A 20,220-nucleotide genomic window follows, 5' to 3' on the forward strand; every position below is an offset into this window, starting at 1 on the left:
CCGTGTCCGCCCGGCAGCCGCGGTCGCGGAGCTCCACCTAGTGCCGGCTGCGGCGGCGGAACGGGGCCGCCCGTGCCCGGGCATCCCGCGGGCGGAACCCCTCGGGACACGGTTGCCGGCTCCGAGGTGTGCTCTTGCAGATAGGGGGGAAAGAAAATTCGGGCAGATTCCGCAGCGCCATCCTGTCTTTCAGCTTGGGTTGTCAAATTATGTTTCTTCTTATTTCGTTACTGTTACGAGGGAGAGCTCAGTGTCCTTTGCCCTTCAGCGCTTTTAATTGACCTCAATCCCTTCTATTGCTCTTCTTCCGGGATTAATGATTACTGAATCTTTGTCAGTCTGTGCCTAACTTAAGGCATCCGCCTTAGACTAAAGGCATCTCTGCTGGAGGTCTTCAAACAAGCTTAACTCTCTCCATTCACTATAGGGGGAAAGCATCACTTTCTCCTGACAACGTGCTTCTGGAGGCACAGATTAGGGGTCTGGATCCTAATGAGAGAAATGTGGGCATCTCCCTTCAAGAATCATGAAACTGCTCCCTCAACAGCACTGTCTGTGGCTCTGCGTAAGCCTCAGGAATGGACCACCACTTTGCTAAGTTGTGTTGGAAGCATCCAGGAAAGGAAATGTCCTAAAAGAAATTATTTTTCACTCAATACCTCCTGTAGCTTTGTTCCATCTCTCTCTTCTATGTTCAGCCCTTACACGGGGGTTTTTCTCCTGATTGCTCTTTGTCACAGACTGCTGTGTTGCCTGAGCTGCTTTTCATGTGTGAATCATGAGAAGCTGTACTTACTCCAAGATTCTCTATTTGCCTTTGTATTCCCAAGTCTCAGCTCAGCAGTGATGATGGGGCCGGTTGATCTATGTCCAGTTCTTTTTAAATCTTGTGGAAAAACATGTGACACAGCTCCCTGGCATGTTTTTAAGTACATGGGATTCCCAGCTGCTCCTCTTTGAGCCAAGTTCACGTCTGCTTAGTTTCTAAGGTCAGCCAGGCTTGGAAGTGACCAGTTCAGCATTAGGTTCCTCTAAGTCTGAAGGCTCAATTCCCACTGTCCAGCCACTGCAGGCTGTGTGCTAACAGTGCTGAACAGTGACATCTGGCATATGAACATTTTCAAACTGTTATGGGTATGTTAAAAATAATATACATTTTCCAGAGAATGCAATGTTGAAATTTATTTCTGTCTAAATAACTCCAAATTGCTCTTCAGCAGTTTGAATCTGATTAAAATATTAAGGATTCATCAGTAATTATTAACAACATTAACAAAAATATACAAATCATAATTATTGTATTACAACATTATTTTCAGACAGTGTTAGTTAAGAGCAGCTCAATTTCTGTGATAGCACATTCTATCCAAACAGTTATTAATTTATAACACATGCCTCTGAAAAATCCTAACTGAAGTTAGCACCTTGTAAAATGAAAAAGAGAAAAAAAACCCTATTAACCAATATATTCTCGTCTTCATCCACTGTGATGCAGACAAATATATCCTATTAGTCATGATGAAAGTTGCATTTAGAAATTCCTAAACCTCATAATGAAAATAGCTGTCTTTTTAACTATACTGAAAACACATCAAGCCTCTGGGTATTGTCCTGGGTGTCTATGAGAAAGTTAAAGAGACATACTTTAATTTTAGTGCAGCAGAGTTCATACACCCAGGCCAAATTCTGTGGATTTGGAGTGATGATAATACACACCTAAATTGCTACAGAAGATAATTTCTTCAAAATTAATATTTTCTTTTTTCTTTTTCTTTTTTTTTTTAATTTGCTATTGTAACACACAAAGCCCCATGAATGGAATTAGCTGTAACTCAGCTGAAGTGAGACTTCCAGCTGGAGACTGCCAGCTGGATTTTCCAGACCAGGGAGGTAGAAGGTTATCTGCAAATATCACTTCTCCTGGTTATTTTAGATGCTTATTTTAGGTAGAAAGAAATCACTCACTGTGAGTGCCTATGTCTCATCAGAAGCTGCAGAATGTAGCCTGGCTGAGTAGAGGCCACCTGAGTAACTAAATCTTGATAAAATGAGCTCACTTGAACTGCACGTCCAACAGCTACTCCACAACCATCGAGATGTCCAGGGTAAGACAGTTACACACAATCAAATTAAGAGCTCCTTGTAAAACAAGACTGATAGAACTTTAACATTTGGACATCTAAAACTGGTGACCCCAATGGGTCTTTTTTTCCAGTGCTCATTGACACCTGGAGATGAAGATGTGAATAGCACTTGTGGAAATCACACCAGCTCTCCTTAGCTGCATAGTCAATGCTTGTAAACATTGATAAAACAAAAAGAAGTATTTTCTCATCTTTGGTTGCAATGTGGCAAGAACAGTATGAATTCAATAAGCTGATCAGGCACTATTTACACAGCACCAGGAGAAGAGATATTCAGTCGTAGAGAGGCAGCCATAAAATTTGTCTTGCTATAGATCTGCTGAATTCAAACAAATGAATGACACCTTCTTCTCAACGTCCCATTAATATGGACTGGCCCACAAGAAATGCAAACAGTGCAGCAGTTGGTAACAATTTCTCTTCTTAGAGCTGATATAGAGCACTTATCCTACACAGGGTTTATGACAATACTGAGACCAAATCCACAACCAGATTATTTTTCAACCTGAGAGTCTTCATGCTGGAGCACAATTGTGGGCAGCAAAGATTCCTCATCCCTGCTTACACGTGGTTTAGTTATGATGCTGGAATGGTGTGTAGCAACATTTTTCTTCATATTATGGTAAACCTAGAATTGGGAAGAGGAAATAAAAGATATCTTCTGTTATTATTTATTGTGCTTGGAAAACTGCTCTTCTCCCCATGAAGCAGGCACTTGTTGGGTACAGACCACCTCCTTATCCATGTTAAAAAGAGCTGGTTTGAGGAACAGCACTGGACTCTAAAGGAAGGTTTTTCCCTAGGTACAGTGCTATGAAGCTGCTTATTAGTTTGCCTCTACACTTCACAGCTTCTGCCCGGCCAACAGCCTTCAGAGAGGCACAATGCTGCAAAGGCAAGAGCCATTCATAGCTCCTTGCATCCCAAGATATTCTCAAGGACACTGCACTGGGAAATAGCGTGTCTAGTCCAGAGTGGATACCCAGGTAGGAATTGGTAGTTTGGGAAGGAATTGTTTATCCTCCCTGGAGAGGAGATAAATACCTGATATGGACGGAACAGGACTTCCTCAGATCATCTTTATTATTTTGGCCTTTGAGAATGACATACAGCATGTCTGTGAGGACATGGCATGGTGATCCCTCATGAGACCCCCTGGCCCCTGGTCCATGCTCAGCTCCCCTCCCATGGCAGCTATCAGCATCACCAAACCTGACTGCACTGGCTGCTGTACAAGGGAAGCCCACTCCCACAGTGCAGGCTGAGAGACTTCAGCTTTCCAGAGCACCAATGCAGGCATTGGGAGGAAGAAAATCCTCGTCAGGAAGGTCAGGATTCTTTCTGATGGCAGAAAAACATGCCCCAAGCTCTTACATGGGTCCATGGGCAATGCATCCATAACACAGTTGTGAACTTCAGTAGAAAGCAGAAGGCTATTGCTCAGCTCATCATGATCTGTGGAACTACATATAAACCCCACAAAAACCCAAACACAAACATTGTTCACGTGTTCATCTTACTGTGTTTACTTACTGCTCCTTCTGCCTCAGCCAGCTGACAGGCCAGAGAGGAAACCAGGTTGGAAAAAGAGGGTCTTTTTCTGGAGTCAAGAGCCCAACAGGACTGCATCATGCAATAGCTGAAGAAGCAAAGACATGGCACAGAAAACATGTTAGCTCTTGGATTCTCTGTAAGTGACTACATGGAGTTGAAGGACTTGGATGGGAATCATGGGGATCAGAATGATTTTATAGAAAGAGGCCAGAATAACAGTGTTGCAGCAGAGGAAAAGAAGCAGAAAGGTAAGGAAAAAGGGTGAAATTATCTTTACAGTGGCTTTATCAGAGAGTCCTTACTAAAATCCTCCTCGTAGTATCAGGGGCAGGATTTCACCTTGGCTGCCACGTAATGGCATGATGAGTTTGTTTTTCAGCTTCCACACAGAAAATGTTAGGAAGACAGTCCTGTCTGTCTTTGGGGCTAAACCTGTTCCTTGTGGACTATGTAGTCTTAAATACGCTTTTCACAGCAAGTCTTTTTATGTAATTTAACATCGCAAAAATCTTTCTGGAATTTAAACACCACCTTAGAGATATTGCAGCTTCATCAGGCCCCAGTGCAGTGTCTGACTGCTAAAGTCCCTTGCAAAGTTACTGGGACAATAGGCTCCCTGGTATTTAAAACCCTCCCATCAATCTTTCACGGGTCAATCTGTCAGATTTACCTGTACCTTTAATGCCATTACAGTCTTCGTGTGGAGATTATAAGAGCAGTGCAGTGTCATAGCAAGGCGCTGTGTCCTTAGAACATCTATGAAATGCCTGCCAGAAGAGCTCAGCCAGCCCAAAGTCCTTCCCTTTCCTCTGTGTTCCAGATCTCACAGTTGTCTGTCACCTTCTCTTCTCTTGTTCCCTGGAGCCTATCTCTCCCCAGAGTCCCCCCAGGCACAGAGGCACAGGCTGAAAATAACGTGCTGAGAGCACAGAATTAGCTTCCCCCCAACTCTTCCTTAGAAGGGTGTTTGTCTAAGAGGAACCCTAGCCACGTGGAACTGAAACAAACCTGGTAAAGCTCAATTAAGAAATAAAGTTTTGGAAAAAACCACCAAAAATTTAGTCAATATGGAAAACATAGCTTTTAGGAAAACAAACAAACAAACAAACAAACATAAAGAAAAGGGAAAAGAGAAAAAGCAAAAGAAAAAAAAGGGGAAAAAAAATCTGTGGCCTGAGAACAAGAAGTTTCCTAGGGAAAGAAGGCACAACTAAATAAATACACATACACACATAAAATTTTGTGTTAATCACTTCTATTTTACAACAAAACATGCAGGATCAGGCAGTATTTGTTAGATTTAGATGAAGATCTCATGTTTTGCAACTAATTTTGGGTAAGATACAGTGTACAATAAATAAAAGGTCATTCAAACAGTGATCTAGTAAGTATAAATTCTCATGCTGTGCATCACTTGGAAAAACACTTACACATCTTTTGTAGCATAATATGGTTGGTCCATTTTAAATCCACTTTGTATTAATTTGTAGAAATTTGTGTCAACCTGAATACCAGGGTAAGGATTTACACCTGTGGAAATTGTTGGAGAATATATGTTAATTCAGAAGCTGCCAAAATGAAACACCGCTCTTTTGTCCCATTGCAAACGTACCCAAAGAGAATATTTCCCATAGCAGTATTCCATAAGACCAGACATCACTCTTCATGGTGTATGTCCTCTCGAATATGCTTTCAGGAGCCATCCACTTGACTGGCAATCGAGCCTGTGCAGACAGAGGGAAGGAGGCCAGGTCATGCTGTGACAAAGGCTTTCTAGGTGACTCACTGTGCTTCTCACTGCCAGCATGATCGATTCATGTTTGCTGTGTGAAAAGCTGTGTCTCTGTCACCAGTCCTTGGACATTCCCATTACAGGGAGAAATAGACACTTCTAAAGAACCAATTTGTCTCATCCATTTCAGATCACTATTGAAGGGAGAGATGAGCTCAGTCCTGGAAGAGCCATCTTCCTTCCTCTGGCTTCCAGCATAGAGAGGCCCAGATGGAGATGTCCACACTGTACTTCTTCACAAAGCCAGAGAATCTGGCACACCCCCACACATATGCTGTTGTCCTACACTGTTACTGCCCACAACAGCAAACAACTCCCAGTGCTTCCATCGATGGATTTCAGTGTGCTTTAGAAAGAGCATGGGTACCACCTCATTTACACTGCCAGCTTGATTAGTTTAATTACAAGCTAAGAATTTGCATTTGCCAAGGGCAGAAAAAAGTGAGATTTCTGCATTGCCTGTACAGATACGCACAAAGCTAACAAGGAATTAAAAAATTTAAAACTTTTTTTTCTTAGCTCCTTGTAATTCTTACAATGGTATGAAAACCAGAGAGCACTCATGAACTTACATTGCCCCTGACGATGTAGTCGGAGTCATTCATTACATCTCTGGCAAGGCCAAAGTCACATATTTTCACCACTCTTCCATGGGTCACCAGTATGTTTCGGGCAGCGAGGTCTCTGTGAATGCACTTAGAAGGAAAGGAAGGGTTAACACTCTGCAGCATTTGGTATCAGAGGTGGACAATTCCCTGCTCTCCAAGCTGGCATCTCCTTCCACTTAAATAATTTGGTGAATGGCCAAGCTGGACACTCCCTGGTTGCTGGTGGCAAGGAGACAGGGCCAGAACAGGCACAAATGTGCTGTGCAGTTGCTTCTTACTCAGGGTGTTGCCTAAAACTGCAACTCAGTCTTTGCTGTTAAGCCAGGTAGGTAGTTCAAGCCTGGAGGTATAGTTCAAGCTTGCCACTGAGTGGCTCTGTTCTTCAACCTGCTTTTTATAAACTGACCTATTTTTAGCATCTTTTCTATCTGAAAAATTTGCTACCCTTCACCATACCGATTTGGACTCAAGAAATTCCATTCCTTTGGCAACTTGATAAGAGAAGCACAGAAGGTCTTCAAAAGTGAGCACATTAAAATCCTCTTCTTCATCCACCTGTGTTCTTGCATCTTTAATTTTATCTGTAAAAAATAATCAAATGTATGAGTTTTCCACGGACTTCCTCACTCTCTGATTAACTCCACTGAGTGCTGTAAGAATTTTAACATGCTCCTACCAAGAGCAACATCACAAAGAGCATCCATCTTTTTTATCCTTCACTCAGACACAAAATAAAGGAGAGTGTTTTCATATTCATATACTATGTATAGCACCAGCAGAAACATAAGCCTCTGGCCTTAAGTGTAGTCGAATCCTTCTTAAGAAAAATTCCTACCAGGATTGAAGAGAGACATATGATACAAAGAGGCCTCTTTTGTCACAGAATCTAGTCTAGTTAGATCAATAATACAATAAATACAATAATAACAGAATTACTGAAGATATAATCAATTAATCTCTTACCTTCCTCAGAAAGCACCACAGTTCCATTTGCTCCAGGTGTCACATTTACGTTTTGACTTCTTTGCATGATTTCAAATTCATCCTCTCTGCTTAGAGTTGTGTTCACACCATACTTCAGGTGAGTCCCAACCCTGGAGCGGGCAACACATTTTCAAAGGTTTCACACAGTGTATCACATAATCTTCTACACATAGACTCTTTTGCAGTGAAAAACATGAACAGTTACTACTACTAAAAATCTGAACACAGACATGATTCTTCTCAAAACTGGAAAGAGAAACAAGAGATTGTTTGTCTTCTGCAGTCTCCATAAGGAGAATCAAATCTCAGTTCCTCCTAAGGCATTGCTTATTAAAGTATGTGAAGGCATATTCTCAAGAATTCAATAATTTCACCAGTGTGCAGCACAGATGAGAATGCAGCTTTAAAAGCATCAGCAGTTTTTAAAAGTATCAAACTGTTACTAAATGCTTTACCTAGAGTTTTGGTCCTGATGGATATTGTAGTAAAAGCTGAAGTTTTGTTGTTTAAAAATATCTGTCAGTGTCCAGTGAAACTTTTCTCTCTTGCTCCTTAAGTAGTTCAGAAGGTCACCATAGCAACAGTATTCAAATATCAAGTAGATTGGTCCTGAAATAGTTGGAAATGTAAATGCTTGCTGCTATTTATAGCACTCTCTCCGTTAAAGCCCTAATTCTGCTTCATTTTCCCTCAGGATTAATCTGTATTAAGACATCCCAAGCATCTTCCATTCCCAGGTAAATAAGCTGTACCCATGGGCAGGTAATGAGAATTTTTTTACTGACTATAATGTCCCTTGGAAAGTCTGTATAGCTTCTTCCTTGTGGTGCATCTCTCAAACTGCACTGAAAATCCCTATAGAAACAGAGGAATCCTTCCCCATTCCAATGGCAATGGGGAGGACAGTATAGGCTATAAAGATGCCCCTGTTAATTATCTGGATGGTGTGAATTTGTATCCTTTGACCTACATCCTTCTGTTTATCTGTGCTTCCTTCATGCTCTGGAAATCTCCTTTTTTTTCTCCCCAAGAAGACCACCTGAAACCCAAGAGTAATTGCTGAGAGGACCTATATGAGGGATATACACCTTGTAAGGGGAGGTATCTGAGTAGAGCACTGGTCAGGCCACTTTCTCAAGAAAGGGAAAATACATCCAATTCCTGACTCGGGCAGGCTTGGGTAAAAGCCATGACCAGCCAGCAGGAGCTCAGAGTGGTCACACATCACCCTGCAAAGCCTCACGCTGGCACCACCACTTCTGGCCCAGAAAGGCCGACTATGAATCTGTGGACATTTCTGTCAGAAGCTCACTGTCAAGCAAGGTAGGGCAGGCTGGAAAAAGCTGTATTTTGTAAATATTCTGCTCTTTACTTGTCTCATTTCTTTTTTTCTGTGTCTCTCCTGCCCCTGTGAGTTTTCAGTTTCTTTTGTTTCCTGTCTAAATTTTAGCTATTTTTATCCATTCATTCTACAACTTCACTGTTTGGTGAGCCACATGAATAAAAAAAATAAAATTACATTTTCCTAAGTGAACATAATCATGCATATACAAAAGTCCTTGACACCAGATAAGTTTTTCCTTTTCACTTAATAAACCGGCTCATACCAGTGCCATCACTCCTGTAACAGGAAATCCTCTTCTATAGAAGGACTGTTGTATCTCTTCCTGCCAGTACAGTCAGAAAGGACCCTTTTCTGTACACATGCATGCCCTTGTATTTGCTTTCAGTTCATCTTCATCTTATTTTGGGCCAACACAGAACAGCGAAATTGGTCCTCATTATTCTGGAGGTTTTAATTGGTACCTTTCCACAATTTCAAGTTACCTGACACAGTACAAGCTCCTAGTAGGTTCACAATATTTTCATGGCTTCCAATGTGAGTCATCATTTTCAGCTCAGACATTAGAGCATCTTTTTCTGAAGCATCAGGTTTTTCTGTAAAAGTAGTAACATAGATTTGGAAATCTCCAGCAAAGAAATGAAAATTTAAATGGTTGTGATGCTTTGTCACACGCAAATCTTCATTTCAAATTCATTGGCCTGACAGTACATTTGGGAACATCCTAAAAAAACCTTTCCAAAGTATAAAATGATTCAGTCAAAGGTGGAAACTAATTTTTTGAGTGAGTGTGGATCATTTGAAAGCCTGGGAAAGCAGTCATTAAATGTCAACATTTGTCATTCTTGGGCTGGCAAGGGATGACAGCAATATATTAAAGTGTTCCCAAGCACAGAAAAAATGGCAGTCAAGCCTGTTGCAGAGAAGTGTTAAGAGAAAAAAATGGCAGCCATATGGCATACAACCAGTTGCAACCCAATAGCTGAGATGGCCACCCTGTGTTTCAGTAATAGCTTTAGTCTTGTTTTTCAGCAAGCATTTAGTGCTCGTGGTTTCAGTGAATTGTGCACGTGAACCAAAATGATCAAGTTGAGCTACCACAGAGGAGTGGACCAAATAAGCATAAAACTGATGCATATGTGCAAGTGAGGGGTGAAAACCTGAACAGCAGTGCTGGCAGGAAGGGGCTGTGTGGGCACACAGGTGGGCAGGGTGCTGGTATCAGTGTGAAGCTCATTCCGATATGTATCGAAGGGCAGGTGAGGTGGATACAGGTCTCTTTTCCCGAGTAACAAGTCAAAGGATGAGAGGAAACAACTTCAGTTTGTGCCAGGGGAGGATTAGGTTAGATATTCAGAAAAATGTCTTCACTGAAAGGGTTGTCAAGCACTGGAACAGGCTGCCCAGGGAAGTGGCTGAGTCACCATCCCCAAATGTATTTAAAAGACACGTAGATGTGTCACTGAAAGACATGGTTTAGTGGTGGACGTGACAGTGATGGTTCGCAGCTGGACTCAGTGACCCTAGAGGTCTTTTTCAGTGTAAACTACTCCAACACTCTGTGGACAGGGCTATGGTTAGCTGGGACACAGTGAGGCAGCCCTCCTCTCCTTGCTGCCAATGAGGCTTGCTCCTGGACACTGCTTATATGAGGAGTCAAGACATCTTGGACACAGGCCAGACCATAGCAGAAAGGAGTGTTCAAGGTTTAGTAGCCTTATTCATAAGGACGGGTGGAAAGAAATTGTTTTGTGTCATCATCAAGAAAAAAGACCACAGGAAATTTTGCTGGAAGTTTTGGAAACAAGCTAGCTCAGACACAGCAGGCAAAGGGCATGCCACAGCTGGACAGCTCTACAAGAAAAAAGGACCTTACACCAAAGGTCATAGTCATCAATACATCCAGTAGGCTAACCTGCACTGGGGATTTGCATTTCTCCTCTTTAGAGGCTCCATACTTCCCCACACAATGCAGACCTTCTGTAGTGTGTAGGACAAAATACAAAGTGCTGTGGGATGAAGGCACTTCAGCAATACCTTTCCAAACTGAAACAGGGTTTTGAAAGCACTCTGAAATGACTTTGAAGCCAAGCATTTGTGAGGGGTAACTGCAGGAAGTTTGTATATAAGGGGAATTTCCAATGCCTCTTCTGCTTTGGAGGTACTAGAATACATCACTGCTTGTGGAAGTCACCAGAGTTTATCATACCTTTTAGCATTTTGACTGCGACCTGGACTGAATCTCCTGCGTTGTTAATTCCATAAGCTGTTGCATTCACCACTTTCCCGAAGGCCCCAGAACCAAGGACCTGTCCTACAAGACAGAAAATTCCAATATTATTTGCTGCTGGTACAGCACAGACTACTGCTCCAGTATTGGGATTTACCTTATGGATTGCTCACCAAATTCCAGATTTTCCCTGGGAAATTCCCATTTTACATCATATTCGAATTCTCTGAAGTCAATGTAGATGTATTCATTATCTGATGGCCCTATCATCTGTATCATTCGCCACTGGCTTTCATATTTGAATTGCTTTGGAAGAAAAAAAACACACAATAAATAAGTGTTAGAGAAGAAACAACCTGAAAGGAACAAAAGAAGGATGGTCAGGTATTTATGTTTGCTTTTACCTTTTTGTATTTAAGAAAAATGAATACAAACACGAAAGGGATCAAGAGGAGAAAAAATCCAACAGAGACATAGAACGCAGCATTGTCCAGGGGGGAAGAAACAGCTCCTGCAACTTTAAAAGACACATATTACTACTCACTGAAACAGAGCTTGTTTGTATAGCTGAAAATGCAAGGAGAACCCGCAGCCAGTTCTGGCAGTTTGCAGCCCTCTCACACCCAAGCCTCCTCTGCATGGGCAGTGAGATGCAGCCATATGCAAAGCACGATGGGCAGGAGGCATTCAGTTCTGGGTAATTCTGACATCTGTTTTCATTTCAAAAAAAAAAGAGCTACATTAATAAATCTAAGTGCATGGGGGTCTTGGTGTGATCCTTGGATTGAACATTGTGAGCATAAACAGGAATAAGGTATTGGTTGGTAGGTGAGGATGCAAACATGAGATCTACCCTCATATTTTGGTTGTTTCTAAAAGCATAAGTATTATGATTACTTTCTATTGCAATTTCAACATGAATGCTCAAACCCTGACAGTGGTCACAGCTTCTGTCAGCTGTAGTCAAAAGCACCGAACTGCTTGTTCATGCATGACAAAGGAAATCCCTGTACTGAAATACCTGGGTGCTTGAAAACGATTCCTGCTGCCACAGCGTGTTCCCTCTAAGTGAAATATTTTGCTCTGTGGAATACATATGGTGTTACAAGTACAAAGTGCAAATAATCATATTGACTTTCTGGTTCAAGAAGGAAATAATCTGTCATACCCTTGACAAGAAGAGAGACTTCCTAACCAGGATTTAACCTTCTGTCACCTGCCTACAGCAGTTTAAGATGGTCTCTTTCCCAGTACTCCTGATTTCCAGACAGGGATTGACCCTTCAGTGGGTCTGTTGGCTCAGCCATGATCTTGCTTGGGTGTGCAATGACCTCCATGGGGTGAGGAGAGATCCCATGGACATTTCTGGAAGCACCACAGGGTCCTACCAGAAAGTAGCAAGAGAGAGCACATGCCACCAGCTACCAAAGCGCCTTTAGCTCTTCCCAAATATAGTCCTTCCAGAATTCATGCAGGGATGACTAAGGAAAAACAAAAAATGAGCCCCCAGCATTGCCACAGCCCCATCATGCACTTCCTATTTATTTAAGTTTCTGCTTATCTTAATGAGGGAGGCCTCTGCTTTGGGCCTAGAGAAGAGAATTGTGTCTCCCACTCACCACCATTTCTGACACTGTGTACATACAGAGCTCATGTTTTAACTGCAGCGCCACTGCAAGGTTAGCCATTTAGCCAGATTTAAAAGTATTGTAGGTGCTACCATGCCAGCTTTAACTGTGAAAACCTGTGCTAAAACACCAGCTTGTGGTACCTGACAGGTTAATGAAACTCTTTTCACAGGCTGAACCAGCGGAATTGTTTGCACAGCACTCCACTGAGAAGGTTGTTGCTGTCTCCTTTACATATAAAGTACTGCTTGAAATCCATGACCCCAGGGATCTCCTCTCTGGCAAGAAGTTCTGAATCCCCTCTGTGACTTCTTCTGTGCAGCTGAAAAAGGAAGCAGACCAGTTTTGATTTTTAGCTCACAGTGACATTTTCCAGGGGAGAAGGTGGGAAGTTTCAAATCATGTCTTATGTCTGTGTTGGAAGAGAAGAAGGGAAGGGGTTTGGGTTTCGTCAGCAATAGAGTAAGACTTCAGGTCACTCACCAGTCTCCTTTTTGGTGATGGACATGGCAGGGTCAGCAGGGACTGAGCTACCTCCCACACTGGGCTCACTCCCACTCTCCACCACTGCCTTGGCAGGGTATTTGCACTCCCTGAACTCTGGAACCTCCACCAATTTCACTGCTGACACAACCCGCCCCCGTACCTCTTCTATTCCCACTGGTTTCATATTTGCCTCAAACATTCAAACCACTGAGCAGCTCCAAATGAACCACTGCTAAAACTGTAAGTGCAATATGAACCCACAGCCAAAGTTCTAACTCCTTTCCCTGAAGGTATGTCATTTCAGCCATGAAGTTGCTCTCACTCAAGACAGAGATCCTCCATCCGCCGAGACGGAGAGTATTAATGACTAGTTTAAGACCTGATATATAGAAAGAGGGAACTTTATACTAAAGGGAAGGGAGGTCCACATAGATAATTTTGACTTTTAGCTTTTCCATCATTCGTCAACTTACTGCCTAATTTACTCTCCACATAAAAAATAAATTCTACATTTGGAAATTCCTAAGAACAGACGTGTCACAGCATTTTCTATTCCAGATTTAAGGAGTATTTTAAACACAGGAGCTGTATGGTTTATTTGCTCTTCCATTTCTGCACAAACAGATTGATGTAAGGAAATCTTTTCAGAGGAATGGATAAGAAAATTGTCTAGGGTTTTTTTTTTTTATGTCCAGCTAAAATAAATACTTAAGACTTTATCCACAGTCTTACAAAGGAAAATTTGACCTAGTATTCTTCTGCACCATGGGATTATTAGTTTTTTGGCATCCCTAAATAAAAGCTGCAGAGTTTACAAATCAGGTCAAAGCTGTTTCAGCATTTTTTGAAATTTTAGAACCTGACTCATTGCTCTAAATAAATAGAGGAAATGGAGACACTCTTACTAACTTTACTGGAAACACTCTCACTAACTTTACTGGAAACACACTCTCACTGACTTTAGTGGCTTTGGTAACAGGTCACCATAGCAGGTCTTTTAACCAAAGCTTAACCAATTAATCAAGCTGGTATTAACCAATGCATTCCCTGAATCCCTGTAACTTTGATAGGCTAAGAGAAAAACTTAGATTGGACTATGTAACCACCCAACTGTTGATAAAAACCCAGTGGGATGTATTTTGGTGTAAAGAGACTGAGACACACATTTTTATAGACTTCATTTGATGGCAATAATAAAAAAAAAGGAAAACTTTCCCTAATTCTGGTGATCTGGTTCCCCTGGAGTAGGACAAACAGTTGAGTGTGCATTTTACATTTAGTTTGTTACAGGCTGGTCTTCATTTAATCAAGGACAGCTCAGATAGTCTTTGCAATGAATAAGAAGAAGGAAAGTTATTTACTTGGATGAGTTCAGTTCATGACAGTTCCTCCAAACCCAGGATGAGGCAGGGTAACTTTCAGCAACGCAGGAGATCTGCTTGAACAACAGCTCCATCCTTATCTCAGGCTTCCCTGCAATGAGACAACACAAGGCTTGAGGACATGGCTTAGTGGTATACTTGGGAGTGCTGGGTTAATGCTTGGACTCTATGATCTTAAAGATCTTTTTCAACCTAATCAGTTCCATGATTCTGCAAGACAATTTCTATCAGCACTTGAAGCAACAGAACCCTGTACACCTATGTGTCAATGTTACATCTGCTGAGAGCACGGTCTGCTTCTGTTTTCAAAATAAAAAACCACGTCACTGTAAGAGCTGGCTGCAGCTCACAGTCCTCCTCCTTCCTCGGTTTTGTGGATGGCAGTGTGGCAAGGCAAGGGGAGCAGCCACTTCTCTGTATAGGCACAGCCAGACCAAAACAATGGCAGAGCCAGAATTAGAAGTCTTGACTTCTGCTTTTCTGACTTGGACTAAGCAGCTGGCCCTAGGACTGCCCTGGCATTGCGGTTCTGGGTGTCCAACCTATACGAAACGCACACAGATCACTATATAAACAATATATCACAAATTAAGCCCCCAGACCTGGACCAAGGGAGAGATGCTGCAGTCATGTGGCAGAACTGAGATATCTGAGAGCATTGGTCAAGACTGTGCATGTGTGTGAATTGTAGGCAGGAGTGTACGGGGCACTGCAGACAAAACCTACAAGTTACACACCAGAGGGTCTCCACACTAACTACATTAACTCAAAAACACCACTAGGAAAAAGATTTTATGTTGAATACGTCATGGAAAGCTAATTCCTAATGGGGATAAGGGTTTCCTCACACTCTATATCTCATGTGCCTTCTAATCCTCCATTTTTAACAATAAATCTATGTAAATGAAATAGGGAATACCAATGAAAAAAACCCAAACATAATAGCTCCATTTATACCAGTGACAAAATCCCAGACTTTGCCAAATCTTCACAGTGATATTTTTCTCACTTACTTCTCACATACAGAGTGAATTTTTTTGTTACAGCTGTATCATCATTTTCAGCATAAAATACATATATCCCGGACTGGTGCTGATGGTTGCAGAACTTCGATGAAATGCTGTGGAACAAAGTCAAAAAAAGGGAAAAGGACAAAATATTGACTTGAAAAATATTTCAAATGCAGTCAAGACTCATATATAGATTTGAAACAATTCTGCATCTTCTAATGAAGAGCACAAAGGAAATTATTTTTGCTTAGAGAATATAAATCCCAGAATCTAACTGTCCTGGTGAGAGGATATTTTTTTCTTCAGTATTGATTCCATTCTGCATTTTTTCTCTCGCAGTTCCTGGAGTGTATGCAGGCTGTCAAGCTGTGATTTTGTTACCAATCCACTGGAAGACAAGGCATATAACACATCCAGGCACAGATGCTAAGACCAGCAAAGATCAAACTTTCTACTCTCTAAGGAACTTTGAGGGGAGTTTCTAGCTGATGTGATAAATTGTATTAGAAAACAACAATGACAGGGAGGAACATAAAAGACAAACATCTCCACATGGAAATAACTCACATAAACTCAGGAATGAGATCACCATCATTCATTGTCAATGAGATCAAACACCAACCATCAAGGTAGTTCTGCAGAAGGAAGACCAGCCTTCTGCTAATGCCTATGGCCTTTGAGCTGATGGCAGAAAACCAAGACCCAAACCACGCGGGAGACAGCTTGTGACAATGGAGATGGTGAGGAGGGTCGCTAACAAATCTCTGGGCAGAAACTAACAAGAGAGAGCTGCAGAGACTTAAAGATTCATTCATGAATCTTAAAACTGTCCTGCTGAGTCTCTGGTTTATGGGACATGGGATGAGGCAAGGAGAAGGGAATACATCATCTTACAGTGATGGTATCCTATTTCTGTGCTTTCAACTAGGTTATTGCTGTCAGGACAGTTGTCAGCTTTGAATAGCAGATCATGCAGTTCACCAACATTGGAAGAGTAACTCAAGAAAATCTCTCTTAGGTTTAATTGCTGACATTTTGGGAATAGATGTTTTTGCTGACAACTCAATGGTAACCATGTTGTAGGTGCCCAAATCAGTTTTAGTGATAAAGGCAAGCAGCAACATCAGAAAGTTTAAAAAGAGAAGGAAAAAAACCAAAAACCAGACAGCCCATATCAGTAATAAGCAAAGTAGGAGAAAGCAGTAATGAGATCAGTCTAGAGAACTAAAATCAGGATATTTCTCCTTAAGCAAGATACAAAGGAACTAAGTATCACCTCAAAATTCTAAATCAGGAAAACTCCCCTTGAAGCCACTGGCAATTTTGCCTTTTGACTAAGGCCACACTTTCATATCGTTATTGACTTTTGAATGTCTTCATCTGAAATGTTCTTAATGATGTCTCCGAACTCATGTATTTTTTAAAGTCAGAACCCTTTTAAGCTGCCTCAAAATAGATACTGAAGACAGGAGAAGAAAAGGGCCAAACAAAAAATAATTAGTTGCTTTCGAAATCCCAGGTTGGAAGGATTATATCCTAATGAAATAATCAGAAAAAAAATTTAAAACAGTATCTTCGATATCTGAAAATATAAGGGGATGTGAGCTATTATAAATTTAACAGAGGACATTGTGCGTATGAAAACTCATTAGCTCTTAGGAGGGAAGTGAAAATCAACAGTGTGCTTTAACAGAGAGCCCACAAAAGCAAATAGAAAACGGAAATTCTGAAGGAATGTCTGAAAATATACTGTAAGTGTAGTGACAGGAGAGATTAATTGCTGGGTTTTGAAGTGAAAAGCTAAAGAAAAGGACAGAGTTAATTAATAAAATTTAGTATGATCTTTAATCTGAAGGAATAATTTTACAAGCAACTGGTAGAAATTAAAAAAAATAAAATCAGGAAATGAAAAAGGATATGAAAGGAACAAAGTAGAAGTGCTGGGAGTCAGGATTACACAGAATTTTACTAGAACATGCAAAGTGAGATTCGCAATATGTTTAGATATGTGATGACCTCTTTTGTGTTGCTTTGAGAACCTTTCTGCTTTAAAATCACCTTGAAATCTGCAGTGCTACATCTTGCAGGCAGAATCTCCTGACCTTACTACCCCTTGCTGCTTCTAGGCACTTCAAACTGAATGAAATATGTACCCCTACTCTTTTTCCTCAGGTGAGACATGTCTATCCAATGCTTGTATTCAACCAAAACTGGATAGTTGTGGGGGATGTTTGTACAAAAGAATGTACTTGTCAGATGAAATAATCAGCAAATATAAGTGTTTTCCCCTCTATTTTATTTTTCCAGAAAATAAAGAGGATGAAAATAAATAGGATGACAAATAAATGCAAAGCGTAACTACCCAAAATAAACATTAGAAAAATCCTATTTATCCAATAGCACAGTCAGACTAATGGCCGAGTCACCAGCTTGAAGCCGCCGCCGGGCCACGCGCCAGCAACGCTTGGTGGCTGTGGCCACGGCCATGGGCGAGCCAGCCCGGACACACGGCTCCAGGGACACAAGCCGGCCTTTCCCCCATCTGGCAGGTGGTGATCAGCACTCAGCAACCGCTGCTTCTGCGCTGTGACGGCTCTGAAGTGACTCATAAATCCCAGGCCAGCCCTTGCACCTTACTAATGACAGCTGCCTAATCTGTTTCAAGAGTTCTCAATATTATTATTATTGTTGGCACAGTCTGCAGCACCTAATTCTTATCTGGATTGAATTTACACCAACTGTCAATCATCCAAGCAAAACTGAGTAGTGCTGCTACAAGCAAAGCAAATCAACTCTGTGTTATCAGCTGGAGGGAGGTACCTATTGGACAAGGATGAGCACATGCTCATGGCTGTCCCCTGAGACCTCATTTCCAAAATCAGTCTTGTCACAAAGCACAGTTCTGCCAAGTCCATGTTAGGCATTGCAGGTTAGTCACCAACACCCAGCCAGTGCTATCAAAGTTTGCTGAAAGCCCTCACTTTATCAGCAGGGACAGAGTTCCTGTGGCCATTGCCAGGAGATGACAATTTGCTAACCTGAACTGAGCTGTCTCTGAACTTCACTGAGGTCTGACTCCAATACACCATCTGATGCAGATGAAAAGGCCAGTCTACTGCAAAGATAACCTGACAAGCTCATGAATAAAATCAAAGGTACCAATGGAAAGAAATCATAAAGAAGTGTAATCAAAGCTTTGACACAGCTTTATGCAGGTGATAACAGAGGTTTTAAGAATATGAGAAGAAATCAGAGCAGCTGCATTAGCTCCTGCCTACGCTCTGCTCACTTATAATGTAAAAACTCGAAAAGAGCAGCTTGGCTTTACTTCCACTGAGGTGAGTAAGAGCTGTTACCTTCAAAGCCATGGTACTACCCTGAAAGAAACCCTGAAGGAAATTAGATAATGTTATCAAGAAATTAGAAAGCCTAGGGAATGGAGAAAACATTAGCCTTAAACAGGATTCATGCCAGAAGTCCATTGTAGGAAATAACAGAAAAGGTAGATAACTAACAGGTTTATTGAAAACATGTTTTGCTGCAGCAGCGGAAGAATCCATGACCTGGGTAACGAGCAGAACAGCATGTTTCTGTGACACAGGCACAGCCCAGCAGACCTAGCCGAGGCCTGGGAACCACAGGGCCCTGGACCTGGTTTGAGCTGTTTGAAAGACACTGGGAACATCATCAACAACAGGATGACAAAATGGGAACATGCAGAACTTGTGATCCAGTGTGAAAACTGCAACAGATCTGTGACTCAGAAATTACGTTAGAGAGAAAGCGAATGGCAAAATGCATATAAACTAAAGGTTGCTAGATGTATAACTATAATAAAGTGATTCCACAAGTTATCTGTGTGAACTGTTGTTGAAAGCCAAAATTATTTTTGAGAGCCCTTTGTTAACCCAGTCTCACCATGTGGCCCGTCCATATTTTCAAAACAAAAAGAGAGTACAAAACATGGAGAGTAAACCCTCCAAATGAGATATAAAGAGGAAACATTATTATATTAAATTATTACAAAATATTCAAATACCTGTGTCCATCCGCACTGTAACTTTGTTTACATGGAAATGTTTTTTGGGAAAATAGCCACATGCATCTAACTGGAGGATATGCTGTAAAGTTAACTTCAAAGCAAAACTCTTCCTCACCAATTTCAAAATTTTCTTTAGAGTCAGTTATATTTATAAATCCCTTTTCTGGAGGAAAAAATAAAAGAAAAGACATTAGAAAGGCTGGACTGCTTAATGAAGGCATTTTTCATTTTGGTTATCACAAGCAAAAAACATGTTATATCAGAAAAGATATCCTGTTAATCAGAGTAAGATAATGCTTCAAAATAATATTGAAATATTGTCACTGTGCTCAGTTGCAGACAAATTAATTGAGCCTGAAGAAGTTGCATATTTGGTCAGAGCAGAGCACTTCCAAAATGGCCTGACATTTCTCTTCAATCTGCTCTACAGAGTCACAGGGCCAATAATGTCATTATTTATTTGGTTTGGTTTGGGTGGGTATTCCAGGTGATAACAGCTGCAATTCCTGGCTTTCCTTCTACAGGAACAAAACCAGGTGGCACAACCATCATAATCAGATAGTGACAGTAGTTCTTTCTCCTTCCCTGGAACGAGCTGAAGATTTTGCAATGATTCCTGTAGCTGCTTCTTTATTTCTCCATTTAAATTTAAAAGTATTTCATGCAAGATGACAGCAACATAGAAAAATGTTTTGAAGAGGTCTATGAACCATGTGTTGCTGGTATTTGCCCTCCTAGGGTGGGATTTGTTTCACCAAGTGGAGATGTCCAAAGTTCTGTGATCCACCTGAGCTACTTGTTTGGATCTCTGATAAACTCAGTGGAATGAAACAGGCATATTGAGGTGTATCCCATCCTAAAGCAGAAGATAACAACGATGTACTGAACTGCTTCTGGAACTACTGTTTGTTGGCACTGACTGATGAAAGAACCAAAGTCATTGCTGGGGCTAGACGTCTCATGACTTGGAATGAATCCTACCCAAAGAGACTGGACAGCAAACATGTGTGTGGGGAGG

At 41.4% G+C, this 20,220-nt stretch overlaps 1 protein-coding gene across 2 annotated transcripts in view; it reads right to left on the minus strand.

Annotated features, from left to right (window-relative positions):
- Positions 1 to 1,167: 1,167 nt before the first annotated feature.
- The window catches only part of FLT3 (fms related receptor tyrosine kinase 3), a 42,000-nt gene continuing 22,947 nt past the window's right edge, over positions 1,168 to 20,220 (minus strand). Inside the window, exons 9-24 of one of the 2 annotated variants that reach the window (XM_048295597.1) lie at positions 19,200 to 19,365; positions 15,164 to 15,270; positions 14,130 to 14,241; positions 12,426 to 12,604; positions 11,059 to 11,171; positions 10,828 to 10,960; positions 10,634 to 10,738; positions 8,910 to 9,020; positions 7,538 to 7,691; positions 7,062 to 7,192; positions 6,555 to 6,679; positions 6,063 to 6,185; positions 5,311 to 5,422; positions 5,129 to 5,228; positions 3,678 to 3,783; positions 1,168 to 2,772 (exon numbers count right to left, since the gene is read on the minus strand). In XM_048295597.1, coding sequence (XP_048151554.1) covers positions 2,638 to 2,772; positions 3,678 to 3,783; positions 5,129 to 5,228; positions 5,311 to 5,422; positions 6,063 to 6,185; positions 6,555 to 6,679; positions 7,062 to 7,192; positions 7,538 to 7,691; positions 8,910 to 9,020; positions 10,634 to 10,738; positions 10,828 to 10,960; positions 11,059 to 11,171; positions 12,426 to 12,604; positions 14,130 to 14,241; positions 15,164 to 15,270; positions 19,200 to 19,365 — 2,012 coding nt within the window. In that variant the 3' untranslated portion in view covers positions 1,168 to 2,637. Of the gene's footprint in view, positions 2,773 to 3,664; positions 3,784 to 5,128; positions 5,229 to 5,310; positions 5,423 to 6,062; positions 6,186 to 6,554; positions 6,680 to 7,061; positions 7,193 to 7,537; positions 7,692 to 8,909; positions 9,021 to 10,633; positions 10,739 to 10,827; positions 10,961 to 11,058; positions 11,172 to 12,425; positions 12,605 to 14,129; positions 14,242 to 15,163; positions 15,271 to 19,199; positions 19,366 to 20,220 lie in introns of both variants that reach the window. The other variant, XM_048295598.1, reaches the window with a different exon arrangement.

The sequence above is a fragment of the Corvus hawaiiensis genome, chromosome 2 (assembly GCF_020740725.1).
Source record: "Corvus hawaiiensis isolate bCorHaw1 chromosome 2, bCorHaw1.pri.cur, whole genome shotgun sequence".
Taxonomy (NCBI): domain Eukaryota; kingdom Metazoa; phylum Chordata; class Aves; order Passeriformes; family Corvidae; genus Corvus; species Corvus hawaiiensis.